This window comes from Opisthocomus hoazin, chromosome 1, assembly GCF_030867145.1.
Source record: "Opisthocomus hoazin isolate bOpiHoa1 chromosome 1, bOpiHoa1.hap1, whole genome shotgun sequence".
NCBI classification, from domain to species: Eukaryota; Metazoa; Chordata; class Aves; order Opisthocomiformes; family Opisthocomidae; genus Opisthocomus; species Opisthocomus hoazin.
The window spans coordinates 11,635,894-11,661,115 of NC_134414.1; the positions used below are offsets into that span (position 1 = coordinate 11,635,894).

The 25,222-nt window shown below is 40.0% G+C and overlaps 1 protein-coding gene across 2 annotated transcripts in view; it reads left to right on the top strand.

The window, feature by feature from the left end:
• The window catches only part of TMEM135 (transmembrane protein 135), a 182,711-nt gene that overhangs the window by 3,758 nt on the left and 153,731 nt on the right, over positions 1–25,222 (top strand). For both annotated transcript variants that reach the window (XM_075417192.1, XM_075417182.1), the window contains exons 2-3: positions 10,554–10,681; positions 16,593–16,685. In XM_075417192.1, the coding sequence (XP_075273307.1) occupies positions 10,554–10,681; positions 16,593–16,685 (221 nt within the window). The remainder of the gene's footprint in view (positions 1–10,553; positions 10,682–16,592; positions 16,686–25,222) is intronic.

Sequence of the window (25,222 nt, forward strand, 5' to 3'; positions counted from 1 at the left end):
CTGGAATATTGGATTTGAAATGTCTCGGCTTCTGTTTCCTGGGATTGCGGTTGATTTCACGTGGGAAGTCAGCCATTCTTCACATGTGTTAGACCGAAGTCCTCTGTTTCCAGAGGGTTTGTAGGTGTTAGGCACTTGTTTCATGATGGTGCACGTTTTGCAGTAGATGAGTATGGCTGGTTGTTAGTATGAAGTCTTTGTAGTGCATGGAGGTAATCGGATCTGGTGGGAACATTTCCTCTTAATAAGGTAACAATCATCTGTTCTCTGCTTTGCAATTAAGCTGATTCTTCTAAGTTTTTGCCTGTGGGATGGCAAGACACATTCGTGTCTTTCACCTTTTTTCTTCTAGTCTGATCATCTGTTTTCTTCACTTAATTTGAGCCAGGCTCCCTCCCTGCCTCTCCAACCTAACTTCGGTCCTGCCCTTCCCACTCTCAAACACAAGCCTTCCCCTCCGCACCCACATCTCCTGCCCTTCCCACCCAGCCCCTTCCCACCCCACATCTGCTGCCCTTCCTTCACCTGCTGTGCCTCTGCTGCTGAATGACACAACCGGCGAGCAAGTTGAGCCCTGGCCCCTTCGTGGTTCACGCTGGCTCTTAGTTCACTCCTGGCTCTGGCCCCAAATGCCTCTCTCCAAGACAGATGTGCTGGCGTAGAGGAGAGGAGCACCAGGCCTAAAGCGGCGTGGATGCCAGCGCGTGTGTTTGACCTGTCCTCTGGACCAGGGGACGGTGCAGCTGAATATTTGGCAGAAGAGATGTAACCTCAGTCTGCTGTTCCAGGACATTTTTTAATGATCCTTGGGGCTTGCTATATTTTATGGATTTCTTTCACCTAATTTCTTCTTCATTTGTAACATTTTTCTTACTTGTGTCAGATCTGCTTCCTTTTGTGCTTGTAATAGCCTTCAGGTTCTGAGATGTGAGTTGGTTCTCTTTCTTTCTGTGTGAAAAGGTTTTTTTTTTTCTACTTACAATTCCATTGCTGATATCTTCTGTGACCCCTGAGTGTCTATATTCTTTCTCTTAATCTGTGTTATTTATCTTGTAAGTTCCCTAGGGCAGCATTTTACATAATACTGTTCAGATATAAATGCTGTCAGGAGTTGTGCAAGTGTAAGGTGTTTTTTCTTCCTGTCTAAATGTGGGAGGGACATTGGTACTAGTACAGCATGGGCCAGGCAGTCTTGCACATGGTAGCTGGCAGGTCTCCTCACAGATAAATCACTGATTGACTAGAGACAATAATGAGAACAAGCCTAATTATTGCGCTGATTACTTATTTTGAAAACTGTTGGATGGAAGACAGAATCACCAGCCAAAAATTGAGGTGAGACAGGATGAAGTGTGAGTGTTGCATTGCTTTCCTGGGTCTGTACATTGCTGTAGGATAGGGCTGGGGGTCGGCCCCAAAGGTGATGGTGGGGCCGTGCCGCTGCTGCTTCAGGCTCGCTTCACATGTGGTTTTTCCTGGGGAGGGCTGTTTGGACTGGTCCTGAGCAAAGCTGGGGGGCCAGCTAACACTAAAACAGATCCTGTCTTATCTGGAAGTGTAGACCTAGTCATCATGTGTTGTCTTTTTGAGGTGTGTGAGAAGGCTGTACTGGCCAGATTGTATTCTGAAATAGTCCACAATTGCTGGGTATATTAAAATGTGATTTTGGTTTTTTTTTGTGCTCTCAACCATTGTGTATTTGGAAGTAGGGTGGGGAGACTAAGAAGGATGTTAGTGTTACCCCTGAGTATGCTGCTGTAGGCCAGCTTTGGTCTCTGGGGTAGGCCACCAAGAAACTCCCTTCTGCTGGGACCCGGTACCTGGCGTTGCTGTGATAGTGGTGTGTGATTGCGTTGTGCACATCTTAGCACTGTGCAGTGTCCCGTGTGACGAGTGACATGTAGGTCAGTGTGGTCTTGCCTTCACATTCTTCGGGAAGCTGGGTTAAATATGACTAAAATAAGCTTAAGTGTTACGAAACTAAGAACCTGGTTGTGATATCTTCATTCCAGGCTGTGATCATTCTGCTCTGTTCAGGTGACTTTTGGGCCAGACCAGTAAAATTCTGTTATAAATTGAAGAAGAACAGTCTTTTGTTGACATACTGAGAATTTTAAAAGAATCAGTTTATGAATTCAGCTGGACTGAAGAATTTACACTCAAAGATGCAGGGAGTAACCTGGAGCCTGCATCGCAGTGATGGTGGAAACCAGGCAGAGCCCCAGCCTTACCTGACAGAGCAAAGATCTTGGTAAAGATGCTACCAATACTGGGAAGCAGCAAAAGTTGTTAAAGGGACTGTTTATCAGGGAGATGTAAATCTGTTCTCTTAAGTTGGTACAGCTGTATAGTAGAGTGCAAGCATTTCAGGGTAGGAGGAAAATAATTGAAAATTATACCAAATTAGACATTTCAAAGGGAATGAAAAATAGCCCTCTACTCACTTAAGTACTAGGGAAACAAGTGTTGAAGATAATTCATCATGGAATGAAAGTGATGCCAGGGTTGAAGGTAATTCAGATGTCATTGGAAGAGTACGTGAGTACTGTTCATTTCTTTCTTTAGTTGGGTGGACAATAAAAGCGCCAAACCAAAACAACTCAACCTCCTGATGATGATCCTCAGATAACATCTCACAAAGGACAGAGGAGGTCAGAGAGCGGGAGGAACGCGCTCTTCCTCAGAGTATTGCAGGAACTGACTTATGAAATTAATAAAATCTGTAAGCCAGGTTTTGTAATCCGTGAAATCAGGGAGGGACCAGCTAATTGAGGAACAACAAATCTGATTGTTGAAGAGTAGGCAGGAGCAACAAATTGATGATTTGAACAACAGTGTCTTTCAAAACCCAAGTGTTACCTGAGGGCATTTTGAGATTAAGTTACTCCAAAGCATTTAAAAATAATTTTTATAAAGTAAATGAGTAGTGTTCTTGTAAGATTCATACAAAATTGCAGACAGTTAGAAAAGAACATGTAAGTAATTGAATATAATTATGGAAGAAATCTGACACCAGTCTGTAGCTCTGCCTGCTACTTGAGTAATCTGAGATATTTTCTTAAATGGTTTAAATACTGAGGTTTGCTTCACTTTTAGCATGTACATGTGACTTAGGTTATAAGATTTTCCTTGACTTTTTAATGACCTGCGATGTGTGTATTACATAAACCGCCTACAGAGCATTACTGATCGTCTCTAAATTTGCATTTTAAAGATGCCTGAACATGTCAGGTAGTCACTCTTATAAATGTCATTGACCTCTGCCTTCCTAGAGATATGGCTAGGTGTCTGAATATTTCTGTAGCTCTTTATTTTGTCTTTTTTTTCTCCCCTCCTTTTTGAAAATAAAAATTTGTTATGATCTGCTTGATTTTAGTTGGATATTGTGCAGGAATTTTTTTTCAGTTTCCATCAATCAGTGCTGTATGTAGCTAATTTCACTAAAAGTTCATGGAGGGATAGTGTTCTTAAAGACATACACTTGCTACAAACTTAGGAAATGGTGGTTAGATGGAGGAGGAAGAGAAAAGGTGATGTACACATGACAGCAGAGTTGATACAAGGTCTGTGGTTTTTTCACCCTGCCATGTAACCTGTCAGACGATGTGTGCTGGTCAGCCAATTAACACACTCATTAAGTCAAACCATCCTTTGCGCGCGATGCCTCCTGTGGCATCCGTAGTTCAGGGACATAGGTGAGGACTGAGGATACTGGAGGTGAAGCTCACATTATTGTGGTTGGATGATGATTACTTGTAGGCGTTACATGACATATCATTAAAATAATTAGGCCTGCCTGGTGCCTCTCATCATGGGAAAGCTTGTTTTGGAGTCTGGTGTTCTGTTTCTGCTGGAACACACTGATAGCCTAGCTCAAAGTCTTGCACTAGACTATGTCGCTGTGGTTTTTAAGGATGGTGTTAGAAATGCATATATTCCTTCCACGGTTAAGAGGGAATAAATCATTTCTGCTTAATTTGGTCAATAGAGCTTGAAATTTGTGTATGAAAACTAAATTAAAAAAGATATTTTTTCGATCTATTTATTTTTACTGAGTAGGCCTTTTTAATTCTTCAGACATTAAAATACAGTAGGCCTTAGAGTTCAAATAATTAGCAGTGCTTTTTCTTTGAATGACTACTGTATTACTTTATGGGTGTTTGTATTTGATTTGAGGGTGATCTCCTCCTTCCAACTCCCCTCCCTATTGTACTGTGCATAAAGGTCAAAACCCGGTTTCTTCTTTCTACCCTCATTTCTGTTCACATAAAAGCAGTCTTAGATATATAGTAGCCTCTCATGGCTTTTCTGTCTATGCTAAATTTAATTCCATAGCAATTTTTTTCTTTAAATGAATTAAATGTTTTTTCTTATATATGAAGATTTTCTGTCTGTCTATGTCTGTCTGTCTATCTATTTTAAGATGGTAATGGCCAAAATGTTTTGGTGAGAGTTAAATCAGAGCTTGGTTTAAACTGTAAGGGAAATGGGATGATTACCATTGGAGAGTAAATCTGTGGCCAGTTTACAGTGAGTTGATGAACAGAAGGAGAAATCTTGCAGTCTGGGCTAGGTGCATAGAAGTTAATCAGCTGTTTAGGGAATCGTTACGGTGCTTATATATATTCATGGATTTTGGAGGAGAGGTTTGTGGTCATGTCTTCTGCTGTAGGAGCTGTCATGTATTAATCCTGCTGTTTGTTCCCTTTGTTTATAGGTAGCGAGAGTGTGACGTTGCCTTCAAAGGCCTTCTAACATTGCCAAGCCTGCATTAAAGCCTAGTTGAATTTTGGGTTTCAAGTTTTAAACAGCTGTGTGCAGAAATGAGGAAAGGAGTTTTTCTTAAGAAAAAGAAGTCGGAGGCTTTCTGTTTCCAGTTTTCTCACAGGTGCTAAAGGGACACGAGGCAGTCCTTGGTCAGTCTTCAGATATGGAAAGGAAATCTTTCTCCCATGCTTGAGTTATCTTATGCAGGAGACTTTACCTGACTGCATGCTTAGTACCAAACTAATCATGTTTGGGGCCAGAAATATTTTCTCTGGAGGTCAGGCTGGCAGGTGTTTGATTCCCCCCCTCCTGTGTGTGTGTCGGGCACAGATGTCGCACAAGGACAATCGGGGTGTATTTCATCAAATCAGTTTCTCACGTGGAGGTGTTACTAAAGAGTAATGCATTTGTCTTGTCTGACTGTAGCGTGCAGAGTTTGGTTGTCAGAGGACTGAAGTGTTGTGATCTATATAAATTTCATCCAGATGCGCATGTGCTTACCCTCATAATCGTAATATCCAGCGATACACAGAAGATGTAGTTTAATAGTCTCTTCTGGATCTTAGTTGTGAAGTACAACTTGTGCACAGATGAAGCAAATACAGAAATAAATATAGTGATAATTTTCTTAAGCTATCTCCACTTGTGCTACTAATTCTTTAGACTTGTTGCTATAAGATTTGTTACTTCCTTAAAATTTCAGCATACAGTTATGTATGTGTTACTCTGCTGTCTTTTAAATAACAAAAGTCTACTCTTATGTGTAGGAGAGGCTTGGAATTTTGTCTTAATGGCTTTGTAAATCACTGGAAAAGTAGCAGTAGGCATTTAAAATATTAAAACATCCTTTAATGGTTGTATTATGGTATGTGAATGTTTGAAAATGTTCTCACTACTTATTTCTTAATATTTTAATGTTTTTGAATTTTTTTTTAGAGTTAAATCTGTTATTTTCAGTTTTTTTCCTGAAACATTCTCTCTGTTATCCTTTTTCTAGCTCTGCTGTTTGTTTTTAATGATGAAATATGTAGGATTTTTTTTGCTTCATCCTTTTCCCCTCCATTGATCCTGTTCTTTCCTCTAGCTGTGATTCATTTGTTTCTTCTTCTTCGGTATACCTGTATTTTCTGCAGACTGTGTTGGACTCAAGGGAGATCAAGAGCTAGAACTTAAATATGCAAATAGAAGGAGATTAGAAAGTTCTGAAAACTTTGGACATTCTTTGGCCATCTGCCCTGTGACAGTGCATGATTTGTTTTAAATTCCCTTTTGCTCTTAGTTGTTGAGTGTTTGGGCATCTGGAAAAGTATTTCTTTGGGGAGATTGGGAAAGACAGGATTTAATAGTCAACTGTATTAGAAGATGAGAGTGTAAAAATGTTAGGAAAGCTGGACTCTGTATCCTGTTTCTAGAGCTCTGGTTTTGAGAGAGAAGAAAGTGGAGTTAAACTGCAGGAAGGGCTGCAAAGGCTGTTATGGGTCAACGGCTCAGCTGTTGGCGTGGGCTATGGGTAACGAGTGCTGAGGTCTCCAGTGCTTACATAGACCAAATAAAGACTGCATGTGCAGGCTGTGCTACTGCTTACAGTTTCTTTTTAGGGCAGAAAATGTCATAGTGTAAGAAAACTTCAGTTGCGGTGAGAGGAAAATACCGGGTTTAGTTTTTGAAATGTGGATTTTCTTGTTGCTCTCCAGGTATCTTAGAATTCTTGCAAATTACAAGGAGTGGTTATACTCTACACTGACTCAAATGCTTCATTCTTAATAGGGTTGGAATTTTTCTTGATGAATAAATAAACCTTTAACGTTAGGTGTTTCAAACCTGGATATTCTTTACCTACAGACAGCAAATCTGCTTGAGAAAGTGCTGTTATCTAATTGTTACTTTAAGTGTCAGTGACAAGCATATTTGTTTATGTGATAGAGTTTTTATGGTGCATTGGACATGTGGTGGACGTTGGTTACTTAGGTCTTTTGTTCTCTTTGTAGCCTCTTCCCTGGAGAGATGTGTGTACAGGGTAACATTTTGATTTTACAGTTTTGTCATATTTTTTTTTTAATGGATGATATACAGTATATATGTAAATGAGAAGTGAAAGCCATATGCCTTCTGGAATGGAATGGAAAGTGGTGCAGTCAGTGATATCTCATAGTATGCATGAAACTTTATTCCGTAGTCTTGCTGATATTTTTAAAAAGGAAAGGTGGTGCCATACAGGGAAGGGTTGTCTTGGTTAAATCTAAGTTCCATAGAAGGGTGGAGTTGCTAATGACAGTCTTTATCCCAGAGAGTCCTGTAGTCCTTCTAAATATCCTAAGGCCAGGTCATTGGGTGCCTTGAAAATAAGATATTTTAAGAGTGACTCAATGTTTTGTGGAAAGCCAGGGTCGGAAGTTGCAGCAGATCTGATGTGTTCCTAAGCTGCTGTTAGTCAGAGGAGATGCGGGAGCATTCTTCACCCTGAGGTAGGTAAGGCTGCATTGTTGTGGTCTGCCAGGGTAAGTCACGAAGAAGTGAAACCTGAGTCTTAATCCACTGGCATTTGGTGGAGTCTCCTCTCCCTGGTTCCACACACGTTTTGGGCAGTCTTCTCCTTCTCATAAAGAGTAATAGGCAGGAGGAACACCATGGCTTCAGAAACAGAGGGCGAGGCAGCACTGGAAGTGGACTGTGCTTTTCTCTCCAGTGAAATCACAGTCTTACAGTGGTGAGAGGAGCATGTTGCTTCCGTTCCCTGGATTACGGCTGAGCCTCTGGGTTAGGGGGCCGGGTGAGGCAGCAAGGGCAGCATGAGGACGAGGGGAGGCAGCGCTGTGTCTCTGTTTCATACAGCAGCAAACACCTGTGGCACGATCTCACGCAGCAGTGCTCTGCTCGTGTTGCGGACATGCCGTACTCGCTTACTAAAGCTGGAAATCTACAGTAAGTTGTAAGCAACGAAGAGTTCTGTTTTGTGAAGTTCTTGTCACTCTGTCTCAAAAAGAGTGAAACTAAGAAATTGTGGAGAATAATGGGAGGTATGGAGCTGGTTTTTGCCATTCCTGGATATGCGATAGTCAGCTGTTTGGATCAGTGAGCTGAATCAGAATTGCAGTCCTTTGTTCTTGTAGTGAATAATGCCCCAAACTAACTTTTACAGCTATCAGTACTAAGGTCCTGGTACAGACTACCCTGAGGTGACTAAATAAAGGTGTCCTAGGATTCATATGCTCCTTTTACAGCTGGAGAGCTGAGACCGTAATGTGAAGGATATGTTCATTTCTGTCTGACCCTACAGGGAGTCTCAGGTAACTTACAGATTTTCTGCTGCATCTGTTAGCATCTTCATGGAGATTAATAGTTTGCCAAGGAAGTATCCACTGCCTGTCCTGATGCCCTCTCCTTCCATGCTGCTGTCTGCTGCTGATGTCCGCTGCTAAGCCTTGAGCAGTGCATTTATTGTAAGAGTTTGGCCTTCATCCCAGTGTCCTCCCAGCTGGCTTGAGTGAGGTATGTCCTGGTGGGAACCATGAGCCGCTGCAGTCTGACAGGTTTCATAATCTTTCTGTCTCTTGCAATCTCACCTTTAACAGTAGTTTTCTGAAGTGTGTGGGACTGAAAAGGAGAGCAAGGTGGTGTCCACAAGTACGTCTGGTATTTTTTCCATGTGATCCCACCATTGGTGGTAGAGAAGAGGAGGAGAGCCTGCTCCATAGTCTGCACTTGCCTGTTTTCAGCTGTACACAATATTTAGCTTAGCTGATGGTTATAAAGCACTTTGAAAATGATGAGCATTGTTTGTTTTTGTTGATTTTTTTTTGTTTGTTTGTTTTTGTAGGCATGCATTAGGCTCCATTGCCCTTACACATACAGCTCATTCACTTATTGTGAGCATTGTTTCTTGGGACTGGTTTGTGTGTCGCTGTTTCTCGTTCTTTTCTATTTTACACTTGGGAGTAGAATAATAAACAGAAGGGCAAGCACAAATTTGTGTTAGTGTAAAACTTGTTGGAGAAGCTACAGAAGTATTTTTTTGACTTTGATTTGACGTTAATTTATAAGGTACCAATCTTTTCCTGTTATACTTGTGACACTTTGGTCTGAGGAGGCAAGGCTTTACACTTCAGGTGTAAGGTCTGTGTTCTTAAAACAAAAAAATTGTTATTTTGTTCCCAATGTTCATGACCTTTGTAGATTAGGCTGGAAATAGCTGAGGAGGTAGCAACTAGTGATCTGGCGTTTGGACTACGTTAAGACTTTACTTCAACAGAAAGATTATCTGGATTGTATTATTGCCTAATCCATTATGGTTTAAGCAGTCTTGACACTTGATTAAATAATGTGTGAATCTGTTTTCAGAAGTCTGTTCATGCATGTATTTCTCCTTAATACTCAGTTCAAGCTTCATTTTGGACACAGATTTTGGCAGAACTGTCCTGTGGTTAGTTTTAGCAGAATCCTTGTCCCGTTTCTGAATCTGAACCATCTACTTGCTATTCAGTGTGAATGGACAGTGTTTCAGAAGAACTGCTCCCTCCTCTATGTTTTTAAACTGAGGAACCAAGTTTGAGACGTGTTGCCAGTGCTGATTTGACAGGACATCTTTTGTTGTTCTCATCAGCACCAGCAGTAGCAAGCTCGCTCTGTTTGGAACTTCTCTAATTCTAATTATTGACTGAAAACTCCTGCCAGTTTTGAGACTCTTTGGGAGGTCAGTGCAGATAACGATGATAATGCTATTAAAAAGGAAAAACAATAAAATCTGTCTCATGGTGTACCCAAAGTATAATTTTGGGGAGTCATAGGAGCATGTAGGTTGGAGGGAGCTTGGGAGGCGAGGTAGTCCCAGCCTCCTGCTGAAAGCAGGGCCAGTTGGATGAGTTTGCTTGAGGCCTTTACTGGTTGAGTTTTGAGGATCTCCAGTGATGCAGAGTCCACAGTCACTTTGCGCAATGTGCTCCAATATTCAGCTACTCTCAGGTGAAAATTTTTCTTCCTTAGGTCTACTCTGCCTTTCTCATATTTGAAGTTGGCTGTTGCCTCTTGTCTTACCCCTGTGCACCTCTGAGAAGAGCCTGGTTCCCTGCACCTCCCCATTAGATTGTTGCAGAATTTTTGTGTCCAAAAAAGACTTTGAGGACCTTCAGTGTTTGAATCATGAAGTAACTGTTCTTTATAAACATGGGACATACATTAAACTGACTGAAAAGAACACGTATTTTTTAGATCCAGCCTGTTTTCTGCTTTAGACAGTTTTTTTAGAGACAGCATACCAATTATGTAAGATTTTTCAGGAATGTGTTGTTCTTCCAGCAGATGGTGAAAATTTTTCAGAGGACTTTAATTGGTTAATTGGAGTCAAAAACCTTTAGAAGCACATCATCACTTTTATAGACACTGTGTATCTGGATTACTTTAGCGATATTCTGACCTTAATTATGTGATAGTCCAATTGTCTGTATAACAAAAAGTGTAAATTTATCACATCTTACAAATTCTGATATCTGGCAGACATTATTTCTGACTGCTATGGCCAATGGTAACAAGGTAATAAAATTCCTCCTATACTTCCCATTTAGGATTGCTTGATGTATTTCCTGGTATAAATATTGTAACAGCTGGAACAAGTTCAAAGGAAATCTCTGTGGTATTGTTCATAAAACCAGCAAATTTAAGAGGCTTTGATTGACTACTTAAATGGGCATGTCTCCTTTTCCTTTTTTATTTTTCTTTACCATGTGCAAAAAAGAGCCCAAATGAATTCAAGTTTGTCACCCCCTTGTTTTTTTTCTTCTCTCCTCCCTCAGATTGCCGCTATTCTCAGGAAACGAAAACTTGACTATTATTTGCACAAACTGCTACCTGAGATCTTGCAATCAACATCCTTTCTGACAGCAAATGGGACCTTATATATTGCTTGCTTTTGCATTCTGAGGTTGGTATACTGTCCTAAAAATGAAATGTAATAGGAATGCTATTTTTATACAACTTTTTGAGTTTATGTAATTTGTCTTTTTTATACCAGGCTTGTTTGTAATGGGTAGGAGTAAGAAAAGCAACAGCTGTGCCATCATCTTGATTTCTGATCTTACCACTTGAATATTTCTCTTTTCTTCTCGCTTTTGTAATCTTTTAAATCAGTAAAAAAAACCATTAATATATTCATCTTGCTTCCTTTTCTCTGTTTTACTGATTCAAAATACATTGTTGCAGGAAATGCAAATATATTCTAGAGGGGAACCGAGAAGACCAAATCTTTCTGTCCTAGAAATAATTGGGTTTGATGGTTGGACTTGATGATCTTACAGATCGTTTCCAACCTTAATGATTCTATGATTTTATGATAATTGATGTAATTTGATGTTGGCTTCGATTTTCCTGATGAAGGGGCTGTGATGACTTTTAATTATCCTAAACTTTACCCAGCCATCCAAGTTTGTACTTTCCTCATTTGTGGTCAGAAATGAAGGAATTGCAGCACAGCTTCTGGGATTCTGTAAGATACAGACTTGCTCTGAAAAATAGGTATAAATGTCACTTCTGTATTCTAAGCCGTTTCCAGTGTTTATTTCAAGTAACTATCAGAACAGTTATAAATTGAACTTTCCTTTATGAACAGAACAATGTCCTAGATCTAAATGCATTTATTGTAAGAGGTATTATACATAGATATGTAGAGCCTATGGTAGCTATGAATTTTTGAAAGTTATTTGACAGCGCACTCAACAGCCCCTCTAAAAGTTAATCAGACCCATTATGCCTTGCTTCGAGATCTGTGTAGAGGCCTCTAAACTTTCCTTCAGAGATGAAGGAGAAGGCTAAGAAGGGGAGGAGTTGGCTGGGGAGCCATGAAATGCTTTCTAAATAAATGATTTGCAAAGTTCAGAGTGAATCTTTACATAACAAGCTCTAAAGAATAGGAGTTTTTCTACCCATCTGAGTTGTATTAATATTGATTTATCTTTACTCCTCTGAGCTGTACGGTGGTCTTCCTAATCCTGCCATGAACTTGCCTGTAAATCTGCAGAGCCTGAATTCAGTGCAGTAGTTAGCTGTCACTCTCTAAGTTAGGGTGGTGTGATTTGAAGTTTTATTGTTTTCAGCTGTTCCTCTGACAGAGGTTACTAGCCACCTAGCAGATCTGTGATGATGCCTGTGCTAGTAAAGGAAGCAGGTAAGAGATGAGTTTCTGCCTCTGAGGCCAGTTGGTATGGCATTGCTTTCACCTACATGGAGTACAGCTGTCTAAAGATGTTTTGACCTCCAAAACATACAGCATGCCCAGATGCGGAGTGAGTAATGTTGATGGTACCCAGTCCGTGCGCCTGCCAAGTCCCCCTGAAGTATGCTTTGGGTTGACCCAGGCCAAAATCATGCAACGGACAATTCTAACAATTTAACGTGACAAGGCATACATGTAAAGGCTTACCCTGTTATTCTTACAGCTGTGCAGCAGAGTAACCAGCCAACATCTTGGGAGATGTATGTGCTTTTTCTGTTACAGGAGATGCCCATGAAGAGTTGTCACCTCCAGCAGAATTGCTGCTGGTAGGGTCTCTGCAGACTGCCCACCACCTGCAGTTGCAGGACTTGCGAACAAAAAATGTCAGCCTGTTGGCTGGGGTGCCAAGTGGAGCTCGTGAGCTGAAATCACAAGTAGAGGCAAAAGAGGAAGGTAGTTAGGAAGACTTGTGCATTACACCTGTTGGAGTATGTGAAAGTCCAGTTATAGGGAGTATTTGGCAGCTTTTCTGACAGGAATAAAATTCAGATCCTCAGCAATTAAGTGAATAGGATATGAACAGGATATGCAAGAGCTAGTAAATGACATTTCAAACAAACATTGGAGAACATGATTATCAGAAAAGTCGTATCTTCCAAATTTACTGGCATTCTTTGGAGGATAAATATATATCCGGTGATGATCCCATTGGTGCATTATACATGAATTCCCAAATGATTTTCACAAGATTGCTTGCTAGGACTCCTCAAGAAGAAGGATCCTCTGTCTCCCAGGAGTTAATAAATGATTAGCAGGTAGTTAAAATCTGTGGAACCAAACAAGGAATAAATAATCAGTTTTCATAATAGGAAGAGGTTGCTAGTGATGTTCCTGCTCTGTCCTTTGTTCTGGATATACCTAAAGAATCTGGGAAAAGGGATGGAGCATAGTGTCAGAGATTATATGAGATTATTCAGGATACAGAAATCTAAAACTGACTCTCATCCATTTCAGAAAGATTTATTGATTAAAATCACTTATGAAATTTGATAGAGAAAAGTCGAAAGTGATGCATCGGGAGGAAAAAACCAGTCCTATCCTTACAGAGGGATGATCTTGAAACTAGCTGCTGTTGATCAGGAAGGTGTTTGAGAGTCGTCACGGACAGGTTCTTTGAACAAGCCAGTTCAGTACTTGAATATGGTCAAGGAGCCAAGTAAGTGTTCTTTGGAGAGAAAATGAGAACAAGCCAGAAAGCTGTATAAATACATGACATCTTTACAAGTTGAGTACTGAATTCCTTGGTTTTTTTAGGTGCTTATCCTGAGATCATAATGTTGACAAGTCCTTCACTTGGTTTGTACTTAATATCAACGTTGTCTTGCAGCTTAAGTCATATAAACTTCCTTCTCTCTTCTACTGATAAGTGGTTGACAGAAGATCGAAATGTGAGACTTCACCTTTTTTTTTTTAACCAATTTGTGTGAGTTTTTTCATATCTGTTTTTTTAATATTTTGTTTGAACTGGTATGATTCCTTGAATTTATGGCTGTTGGGTACAGTGTACTTCTTTTAGTAGCCCCTGAGAGCAGAAGTTACTATATGTCGTTTTCCAGCCCAGAGTGTCATTTGGTATTGTAGGTTTTAATCCATCAAAGAAATATTCTATGATTCTGTCAGTATCTCCATGCTGCACCACTGTGGCCGGAGTTTTTCTGAACTTGATTTACAACATGCAAAGAGATTGTCTGAGACTCTGGAGAGCTAGGTGCTCTAGACCTGATTCGTGGTAGTGCTGAGAGGCTGGGTGTGATACATTTGTAGAATAGGATGCATGCTGCAATTTTTGTATCTTTTTGGTCGGAAGGTGTTTTATAGCGGGAGCAGCAGGAACTCAGAAGCAAAACTGTCCAGCTAGCCCCATGCAGCTAACTGATCTTACCTTCCTGGAGCTGTAGACCAAAGCAGCAGATTAAAGGGTTTGTAGCTGGACATGTTCACCTCATATTTACCTGCACAGTTCCTGATTTGGGAAGAGCTGCCTGTTTCCTTCTTTCGTAGCACCAAGGAGGAGATGTGTTGGCAGGCATATAGGGTGTCCTGGATGAAGTGACCGCTTCATCTGTTCATACCTTTACTGAAGTCCCAGTCAATCCTCAGTCGCTGTGCATGCTGAAAATACGTCTTACTCATCCAGTAACAACTAAAAGACCTAAATGTGAAGTGTAAGTGTCAGCGAGAAGTCTGGCTTCTGCTAATATGTCTGTTTGGTGCTCTTGTAGTATTTGCTTCCTTTCAGCTACAGAAAATGACCAGAATTGAAACTACTGCAAATATTTGCAAGGATGTAAAATTTAAGGCCAGAAAGTGCAATTAAAATAATTTCAGGCATTTTTTAATATTCTCAGTGTTTAATAGGTGGGCACAATTTCAAAACCGTCTAAATCCAATATCAGCAATTGCTTAGGCTGTGGATAGATGTTCCCGTTCTAGAAGGGATTACCAAGATAAATTGGCTGATTTCACACCCCCCCCCTTGAAGTGAGTCAGAGAATATGTGCAGGCTGCTCTGTTGGTGATGATCTGCGTTACGGATGTGTGACAGGCCAGCTGGCTGTTACAATCTCTTCCGCTGGTGAGATCCAGCAGACTACATCTGTCTGAGCTTCAGACAGAAGTGCTAGGCTCCGCTGTTGACTCTGTTAATTGAAAGGTGTCATTTTTAGGGTTTTGGTTTTATTACATGCAAAACCTCATGAAGACATGGTTCTCTTAGTGTGGCAACTAGAGTAATAAAGTTTGTCCACATACAGCTTTGTATTAGCTTGCTTAATTAGATTCAGTGTTATGTATCAACCAGCCTTTGAGTTTTGGATACAGTTGTACATTGAGGAATTAGATTTATAACCGGAAAGAACTCGTATTTCTCATTTCAATTTCTAACCATAGACTATGTGAAAATAACCATGCAAATAATAACAATTTATTTTTGTTTACGTTAGCAGAGGTTTAAATGTTTCACTTACTGATTGGATGTTTTAATTTCCACTGGGTTTTGTTATGTAAAATATGTTACTGTTGTTTTCAAAATGTTATCAAACCGAACTTGTAAGCATTCGTAGAGGGATTCTTAACCATGCCAAAAGAACAAACTCCTGTTTCTTTCCCACAGAAAAGACATTTGTTCTGTTAAGTAACAGGTGTGTCTAGTAAGATGTGTTCATACTTATTAAGATGTTTAAAATGGCTTCTCTGAAACTTCAGACAGTAATTGCTTTCCAAGAGAGTTCTAATAATGAACTTCAGCTCCTGCAGTATTTGGCATTGTCGTCCTGAGAAATTATTATTTTGCAGCCGTGGGAATGAACAGTGTGTGTAATTGCCATTACATCACTTGCTGCTGATACACTGGCTCGCTTTTCACTTAGGAACAGAAGCTGGCATTGCTCACTGGTAATGTTATTTTTGCAGGAGAAGTATGAGATGAGGCTGATCATGCCTTTTAGAGCAAGAATTAAAGTGGGCTAATTGGATGATACTGATTAATTATCTTTGTTCTCTCGGCTGTGTTGTCAACATGAAATTTTATCAAAGAAAATTTCCTTTTCTACCGTGTATGTGTTTGCCATTTTGTTTGTTGTGTTTTGTTCACTGTGTTTTTAAACTGGTAGACTCTGTTGTAACACTGTCTTTTCCTGAACTGATAGTGCTTATCAGCTGAGCGGCATCGGTGTAACTGAAGTACGTTTGTGATTGCTACCAAGTTTCATGATTGCCTGACTATTGTTTGCCTCTGTGATCAATCTGAATTAGTTTGAAGGCGCAGGTGTCCTGAACAGACCAAAAGTGGTTGGTGTCATTGTGTCTGGCAAGCATTTTGGTTTTCCTCCTGCAACAGTGGCCAATTTGTAGAAATTTTATAGAAATATTTTCTTAGATGTTGTCATTTGTGTGACTGTTTTTTTCAACTCTTAATGCTGGAGGAATTTTGGTAATTGAAATTGTGTGGACACTTTGAGTGAAACGCAGGTCTCGTTGCAAAAAATGAGAGCTTTCCCACCTTAATAGAACTGGTGCTTCCAGTTGTAAAGCACAGATTGATTCCTTGGCTTATTGTAAATGAGTGGTTTACACTTTTTAGCATCAGTTGACTATCTGTCTTTGGAACGTGACGTATTATAATAATTGGATTTGATTTCTGACTCACCTGATAACATCCCTACATTCCACAAGGCACATCTTCCTGAAGATGTATTTGGACCAGTAGCAGAGAGAGGAGCAACTATAAATTCTTTTAGAGCATTTTTCTGTAATTAATATCTGCAACTTTTCAGAAACATCTCTTGAAAGCACTTCTTTCTTTGAAGCGAAGAAATCCTTAAAATGAAATGGATACATTAGTGAAGTATTTCAGGTGTTTAAGGTTTATGAAGCACCTTGGGAACCCCTGTGAGAACTATCCAATTGTCAAAATATAATGATTAGTATTTATTTGTAAGTATTGATTAATGTAAAGGGACAAAATTAAAAGTGTGCATAATTTTATGATAAAGGTAAAATATGGTGTTGTGCATGAATGTTTCAGTTACTTTGTGTGTAATATGTGTACAAATTACGTTTTCAGGAAGATACTTGGAAAGTTCTACTTTTGGTCTCCTGGCTTTGGTGCTGCTTTACCTGCTTCTTATATGGCTATTCTCATCGAAAGGAAAAGCAGGTATGGTTTGTGTTTACGGATTTTCAGTTTTATATAATAATATTTCTTGTTTTGGTCATTTGATGATTGACATTTGACAGTTCAGTGGTTTTCTTTCGGAATGCTGGAAATGTAGTTCATGTGAAATAGTGTCTTTTTCAACCTTAAATATAAATCTAGGAAGCTACCATAAAAAAACACTTATAAAACATTCAGTTTCTTTTTTTGTGGTTTTTCTTGTTTAACTTGCTAAGGATTGCCCAATGAAGCTCGGTTAGTTAGAATTTCTTACTGAAGCTGTGGTTTGTTGGATTTTTTGAACAGAAATAATGTTTGTGATTAATCACAGAGAAGGAGCATGCTAAAGAAAGTTGCTGATGACTTAACAACGTGACATTGGTTAAGATAGAAGAGTAGTAGGATGTTGTGGAAAAAACTGCCTGGAAGAGCTGAGGTAATCCAAGCTGGATGGAGTGTAGTGATACAGAAAGCTGAGCCTTTCACTTAAGGAAGGGTGCCGAAGTTCGGCTATCAACGGGAAGTTGGTTATGAAAGCAGGAAGAGGGAGGAAGAAAGCTCTGAGTGATCCAAGGATAGCAGAAAGCTGCCGTTTGTGGCCATGGAAGGTGGCAGGTGAAATCCTGGGTTGTAGAGTTTTAATGTTTTGGATTTCAACTTATGTTGGTAGCTTGTGTCAATAGTGAAAGTTATAATGCTTAATTACTTTAATATGGTACGAATTGCTTTAGTCATCTAGTTAGTAGGTTTTATTCAAAGTGGAGAAGATGACAAAAGGGTAATGTAAGGGATTACTCTTTAAAAGATGATGAGGGGGCTTTAGCACCAGAGGTGATGTGAACGCACTTGCGGTTACTATGAGTATCTGAAACTTCCTTAAGCAGTCATTTCAAAATAACTGCAAATACCTATACATCATGTTGTTAACTGACTGTTGGGCCCCACTTCTAAACATCAATCATGGAGTAAGCAAAGGCCAAGGCAAGTTTTAGGTAAGATTGTCAAAATTCTGTCCTTTTAAAAGAATGGATTATCCATTGCTTTTGAAGATTGAGGATGTGTAAGAAGTTCTGGAAAGTTGACAGTGCTTCTAAATCACTTTAAGGTAACTGTAGAGAAAATACTTGTAATGAAGTTACCAAATAAGTTATTTATCTTTCTAATGTCCTCTCTAGCTGACTGAGTTTCATCTTGCTGCAGTTACTTCCAAGAGGGTGGATACATTTTGGAGAACTTTGTCTAGTTACGGCCAACCGTATCCTGGGCTGCATCCCCATCAGCGTGGCCAGCAGGTCGAGGGAGGTGATTCTGCCCCTCTGCTCCACTCTGCTGAGACCCCCCTGGAAGTCCTGTGTCCAGCTCTGGAGCCCCCCGACACAGGGCAGACCTGGAGCTGTTGGAGCGGGCGGGTCCAGAGGAGGCCACAAAGATGATCAAAGAGCTGGAGCACCTCTCTGTGAGGAAAGACTGAGGGAGTAGGGGTTGTTCAGCCTGGAGAAGAGAAGGCTCCGGGGTGACCTTCTAGCAGCCTTCCAGTACCTGAATGGGGCCTGTGCGAAAGATGGGGAAAATCTTTTCAGCAGGACTTGTTGCGACAGGACAAGAAGTAATGGTTTTAAACTAAGGGAGGTTAGATTTAGACTGGATATAAGGAAGAAATTGTTTACTATGAAGGTTGTGAAACACTGGAACAGATTGCCCAGAGAGGTGGTAGATACCTCATCCCTGGAAACATTCCAGGCCAGACAGGACGGGGCTCTGAGCAGTGTGATCTGATTGAAGATGTCCCTGCTTACTGCAGGGAGGTTGGGCTAGATGACCTCTAAAGGTCCCTGCCAACCGAAACCATTTTATGTTTCTATAAGTGTAGCAAAAAGAATAAACAAACAAATTTTATGTCAGATGGGGTTTTCTAAAAGCCTTGGTGACCATGTATGAAAGCTTTGACATGTTAACAGGTGTCTGAAATTTGAAAGAAATAAAAGTTAAAATAGAGGTGTATGAAAATTACAAAAATAGGTTGGTAGAGCTTGTGTGTAATGAATAATGCTGAAATACTCAATTCCAGGAAGGTTATTCTCCTTTGTCAGAATCCAAAATGTGTGACCTAAGGTATTTTGCCTAAAAAGTTCATGTTCTATTGCATCAGATCAAATGTAAAAAGGCAATGTTCGTATTGCAATATAACACATGCAGCTGAAAATGTGGGGTCATTGTTATTAGTGGAAAAAAGTTGTTAATTGGCATCAAAAGGGAGTTGAAAGTTTAGTTTTTTTAAGATATGAAGTTGTATGGTATGCTATCAGATGCTAACGATGTATAACATGTGAAATGCTGCTGCTGTCAGACACTGAAATATGGCTTTTGGAATTCATATTTATTTGCTTTTTTGCTTCTCTTACAGTCGCAATCAAATTTTAATAGACCTGTAATCTCTTAGGGAACTGACATTTGACACAGAGACACGATGGCATTTTCAGTTGTATCTGGAGTAGCTTACAACAAGTTGTATTGAAAATCAGGGAGGTGGGAAAAAGTCCTGATTTGAGTTCATAAATGTATCTCTAGCCCTTTAAATTGCTGCTAGCAGCTGGCAGCAGCATCAAACTTAATCACTTAATCTCTTCCCAAGTGTATACCCTATTTTAAGTCCTTCACTGGCATTTGCTTGCACAGCATCCCTGTCAGTCCTGAACTTGGGAACAGCAGGCTTGTAAATCAGATTTACTTCTGCGTGTTGCTGGTCATGTGTGCCAGCCTTGCACATTTTATAATTCTTACGGAAGAATGGGAAAAAGAGATGGATAGCTTGTCTAGGCATATTATAATCCTGAGGAGCAGCAAGTTTCCTAATGTGTTACAGAACTAATTTGATTATAGGTGGTGTCTGTGTAGTATGTAAGTGCAAATTTGCATGGCACTGGCAATGAGAAGGGGAGGTGACATTGCATAGAAACTTCAAACAGACTTAGGAAATGATCTGTGTCATATTATGCTGCTGCGGTTCTATAAAGATATAAATTGCACATTAGTATGTCCATGTGTATTCTATCTGGTGGCTATAAAATAGTCTTATCCTGTCTGTGAAAACTAGTTTATTAGGGTCTGCGGAAAGGGCCAAGAAATACGAACACTTGTAAACTCTTTTGTAGATATACACATAAATGTTCTGTGAGATGACTGGAAAAGAACTAGTCACATTATTATGATTAAGCAGTGTTTTAATAATCGTTATTTCTCAGATAATAACTGAATGTAGTTACATAAACATGGAGATGATGTGTTTGTAATGTGCAGATTTGTATTCTGTGCCTTTAGTCCCTTACACCAGTAGGAGTAACTCAGAATTTTTGCCTTTTTGTGGTGCTCTCAAGCAGTGTGGGTTGCATGTTAGGATTAGGAGGAAGCATCCTTACTGCCAATGCAGAATTTATAAATGATGGTCTGACATCTGTTAGCTACATAGCTGGTATATGGTTGATGCTCTGCGAAGTGCTAGGAGGGCATGGAGTTAAATGTCAACTGATTTTGACTGTACATCATCTCATACAGTACAGATATTTTTAATCGTTTTTGGTGTTAGTCCTGCCATGTTATTTCTTTTTGCTGTATTTATGGCTCTGGCAGTGGTGTTGAAAAACGAGAAATGAAACAAAAAATATTGTAGGTGTTACTGGTGCGTTACGTGTTTTCACTAGCAAAGAAAATGTTCTTGCAAATAAGGAAAGTGCTCCCTTTTCCTGGAGAAATGTGCACAGCTCATTAGTATGTACGTTTTTCTAATGCCTTTTGATTATTTGGTCGTGACGTCAACATTTTACTCTGTAAGTATATATTGTCATAAGAACTATGGCTGTATTATAGTAAATAAGCTTCTAACAGCAGCACTTGCACAAGTGTATTTAAAAGAATGTAATTTTCTTTACAGTTTCACCTTTTTTACATCTTCTATTAAAGAAAAGTGCAATTCTTTTGTCACAGAACTTAGTTATGTAGTTTTAGACATTATAAGTTGTGTTAATGTCTCCTTGAAAATAGAGGTATGATTCAGTTACATCAGTTAAGCTTCGTTAGGAAATCAGTACATGCATTTTATTAACCTTTAGATGGAATTATTTTACCAGTGTACTCCTTGTTTACTCCCATAGGTGTTGTTTCAAATTGTTGATAAGAAGCCATTTGATTTGTTTGTAATTTTGAAAAATGAATATTTTGTTTACATCTTTTGGCTTCTGTTTGTATTTCGGAGTTACAGTCTGCTGTCATTTTTTTCAACATCTATTAAATGTTATCAACAAGAATTGAGCATACAGTAAAGGAGGAGGAATGTGGCTTAGACTGAAAGACAGGGTACTACCTTGTTCCAGAAGCACCGAGACTGTTAGAAAGCGAGGAAGTAACTGAATATGCTTGTTAAAATTGTTGTGAATGAAGCTGTTGAAAAGTGATTTGAGGCTTGGCTGAAGCCAGCCTATTACTGGAAATCTGATTAGATCAGTTGTACCTTACTGATTTCTAAGACAAAGAAGTCTGATAGCTATATGGCGAGCCTGTGTTTAAGACCTCGGTGGTAATTCTCAGGGAAAAGAGTGATGTTCTCTTAAGTGTTTTGTAAATGTGCTGATGTTTCAAAACGCTGTAGTTTGTGTTCGCTAATAGGTAAATGGCAAACTTTAGTTTGCTGGATTCTTGTTCAAAAAATAATGTATTAAAGCTTTAATAAGGGACACAATTACAGTTTTAATGTAATTAATTGCCCTACTGCCTGGCTAACTTTTTTTTTCCCCCTGCCCTTTGTAAGTAATTATGCCGAAGAAAGTTTAACTACAGCCACCTAAAAGTTCTGTGGCAGTTCTGAAGGGACCCTTTAGGGATTGCCCCCTGCTCCCCCTGAGGCTGCATTAATGTTTGCGTACTGGCTGTTAACATTATAGCGGCGCCTGTCTCGTCGCTACAGTTAAGACTGTGTCACTGATGGTATTATAAAACGTGAGATTTAGGGCTTTTATAACTTGGTTGTAAAATCTTGCTCAGGGCGACTATGGGCAACATGTTTTTAGTTGAAAACTTTGGGTGTTTTTCATCAGAAAAATTCAGTGTACTGGACTCTTAGAAAAATATTTCAAGCATGTGAATTTAAAAAGTGATATAGTGCAACAGTGCACGTTATAGAGAATATCCCTATGTATATACATATAATTAGTATTCTTGGAAACGAGTATTACTAAGTATTGCTTAAAAAAATGGCAGAAACATTTGTGTATCAACAGTGTGGAATTTTTAGACTGTATGTTTGTTCTCCTGATGAAACGTTCAGTTGCTGTTAGGATTATTTGCTTACCATAAGAGCCATTACTCTAAATACATTATAAAGGAAGAATATGACAGCATAGTAATGGCAAAAAGTATATGCTGTAAATAAATGCAGCATTTTTGTAAGTTTGTCCATTCAAATATGAATTTGTTGGTATATATTTCTGTATAGTGGTATAGTATGTTTAGACATGAGGTGACAAGTTCCTTTCTCAAAATGTTATATGGTTATTTAGTTTGACGTTGTATTTTAGGGCAACCTGTAAATCACCAGTGTGGGTGGGTGATCAAAACAAGTAAACAAACTCTTTTAACATGGCAAGTGTTTTTTGCAAACTTTAGTCTTACTTGCCACAGGTAAGAAATTGAGAGAGCAAGCTGCACTGGAGGATGATTTTTTGCATATTTTTTGTGTTGCAGTGAAAAAACCCCTCAAGTTTGCATCATTCACAGGAGAATTTTGTGGTATAACCTGGTAAGGAGAGCTGGCAGGGAAACAAATTCTTTTGGAGTTTTACTCCTCTAGAGTGAGTGTTACTGTGAAATACGGAGCCAAGCTGTAGAAGTTGACGAGAACGCCTTTTGTGTCTAGACCAAAATACGTTAAAATCCATTGCACTTCAGCAACTGCCTTGGTGAGAGCCAACGTTTGAGAGTTCTGCGTTTTTGTGGTAATGGCATTTAAACGTTTGACCATGTTTTGCTGCATGCTCTGAGGGCTGCTACTGCTGCAGTTATCGGAGGGAGGGAAAACACTGATCGTTCAAGGTTGCTTGGGAGTGCAGGAGTCAATCTGGAAGATGCCGTGATTGTGGGAACAGTGTGAATGGCAGGTAGCTGAGGACGGGCAGCTCTCGGGAGTGTTTCTCATGGAAAGTAGCGTCTTTTGCTGACTTTGGATCTTAGTGGGGCCTCTGGGAGCTGGGAGCTCTTGCCCAGTAGAGGGCTGAAGTGTTGCTAATGAATGATTTACAGTAATTTATCTTTCTGAGAAATGGGTTCACCTGGCGTATTCTATGTTCTGAATACTCGGTTTCCAGTTTGGAAAAAATAGCCTGGTATTTTACGCTGGAAAGATTGATGATCTGTGTAGGGTATATCCCTGGCAATGAAACTGGCTGGTGGTGTATCTGACAACAGGGAGGGCTTCTTAAAGTGCATCAGTAGCAAAAGAAGGTCTAAAGAAAACACTGGGCTGATACTTGTTGAAGATGGTCACCTGACTAATAGGGATGAACAGAAAGTGGAGGCGTTCAATGCTTTTTGTGCTTCAGGCTTTAAGTGATACTGATAGGCCTTGGGCTGCTCGGTCCCCTGAGTCAGAGGAGCACACGTGCGGGAACAGTGACTTTGCGTTTGTGGACACTGAAATTGTAAGGGACCAGCTATATCAGTTGAATGTTTGTAAGTCCGTGAGGCTTGATGGGATTCATCCCAGAGGACTGAAGGAGCTAGCAGGTGTTGTGGCAGGACCCCTCTTGATCATCTACCGAAGGTCTTGGGAGTCTGGGAAGGTCCTTGCTGGCTGGAAGCTAGCCAGTGTTATTGCAAGTTATAAGAAGGGCCTAAGGGAAGACCCAGGAAACTACAGACCTGTTAGTCTAACCTCGGTTCCTGGAAAAATTATGGAGAGGATTAGACTGGGTACTGTTGAAAGGCACTTACAGAACAGTGCAATCATCAGACACAGTCAACATGGGTTCACAAAGGGAAAGTCCTGTTTAGCTGGTTTGATATCCTTCTGTGATAAGGTCACCCGCCTTGTGGGTGAAGGGAAGGCTGTCGCTGGAGTTGTAGCCGGATTGTGAAGCAGTCCTGTGTGAAGGAAAAGGCTCTCCTCTGCGGGTCGTGAAAAGACACCGTTTTACTAGCAAGATGTAAACGCTGTGCTCCGTTTGTAAAAGTAGCTGTGGGGTTAAATGTGCTGCATTTAAATGAACTGTGGAAACCATTTTGTTCTTTATGCAAGAAAGATCCTCTCTCCCATACTGTGCTCTTAATTATTCCTACAATCAGTCTCTCCTTCACCCCTGCCCTTTACTGCTTGTGATTCCGTGTAAGTAAGTAAGATGCAGGTATAATCCTTATACTTCTGCATGCCTTTTAGTGAGTGCTTACAGTCAGCACCTGGACTTGTCTAACGATCTGAAATGTGTGTTTCTATTTCATAGCAGTCATCTCTTCCCAGTCAGTTGAGTGAATCACCATTATGTGTCTCGGTTAGAAAGGCAGTCTAGATAACCGTGTTAAGCTGGATTTCATCCACCTCAGATGGCAAAAGTTTGGCAGGATGAATCCTATAGTTGTGAACAGAGCAAGAAGGATCCTTGGGGATCAGTGATTCCAGTCCCATGCATTTATAGTCAATCAGCCCAGGTTATAAACTGATCAGGCTTCTGAAAAACTGTAACCATGTCTGCAGAACTGTTGAGCAAACAAGTTTCAGGAATTTTCAGCCTGCAGCATCCAAGTGTTGGAAAAATTTGGTGCAGTTTGCTTGTGTAGTCCTTGCAGTCTTGCACAAGATGGAAGAGCAGGAGAGCAGCTAGAGCTTTAATGTAGACAGTCTGTTTTCTGGGATAACTCAGACAGAGTAAGAAACTGGATAGATGGATGGAAACTGGAAGATCCCATGTAAATTATATACCTGTGATTCTGGAGGTGCTGGAGAATGTGTTGCAGACATCTGGGTGGGTCTGTACAGACTGAGTTGATTTTGTCTTAGTGTTGTAGCAGTCTGGATCATGCAAGATTTTTTGGTTTCATTCGCTTGATGGTCTCCAGTTCCCTGAGTTTCAGGAGGATTTGCCAGTTTAGACACAGCACCAGCCGTGAGGTTACTTGATGAATAATGCTGTAAAGACATCACAGGCAGCACCTGTTAAGCTCTGGACTGCCTCTATCAGTTCACGTGGGGCTGGCCTGGATGGACAAAGGGCAGTCCTAAGGTCAAGCTACAAGCTCAGATAGATCTCAGGTGACTCTGTAGCTAGCTCTTCCTGTGCTGCTTCGTGAGTAATTGAGACCTGATTATAGTTAAAGTTTAATTTTTTTTTTTAAATTGTTCTAAGGACCAGTTTTGGCAAATCTGTTTTTGAAATGTTCACTTTGTAGGCTAAGTAAAAGTGATTTTGTCATCTGAGTATAATTTTGTATTCTGCTTTTCATCGCTAACCCCCCAAACCCCACAAAAAAACCCCTAGAAAACTTAAAATTCAGACTACTGC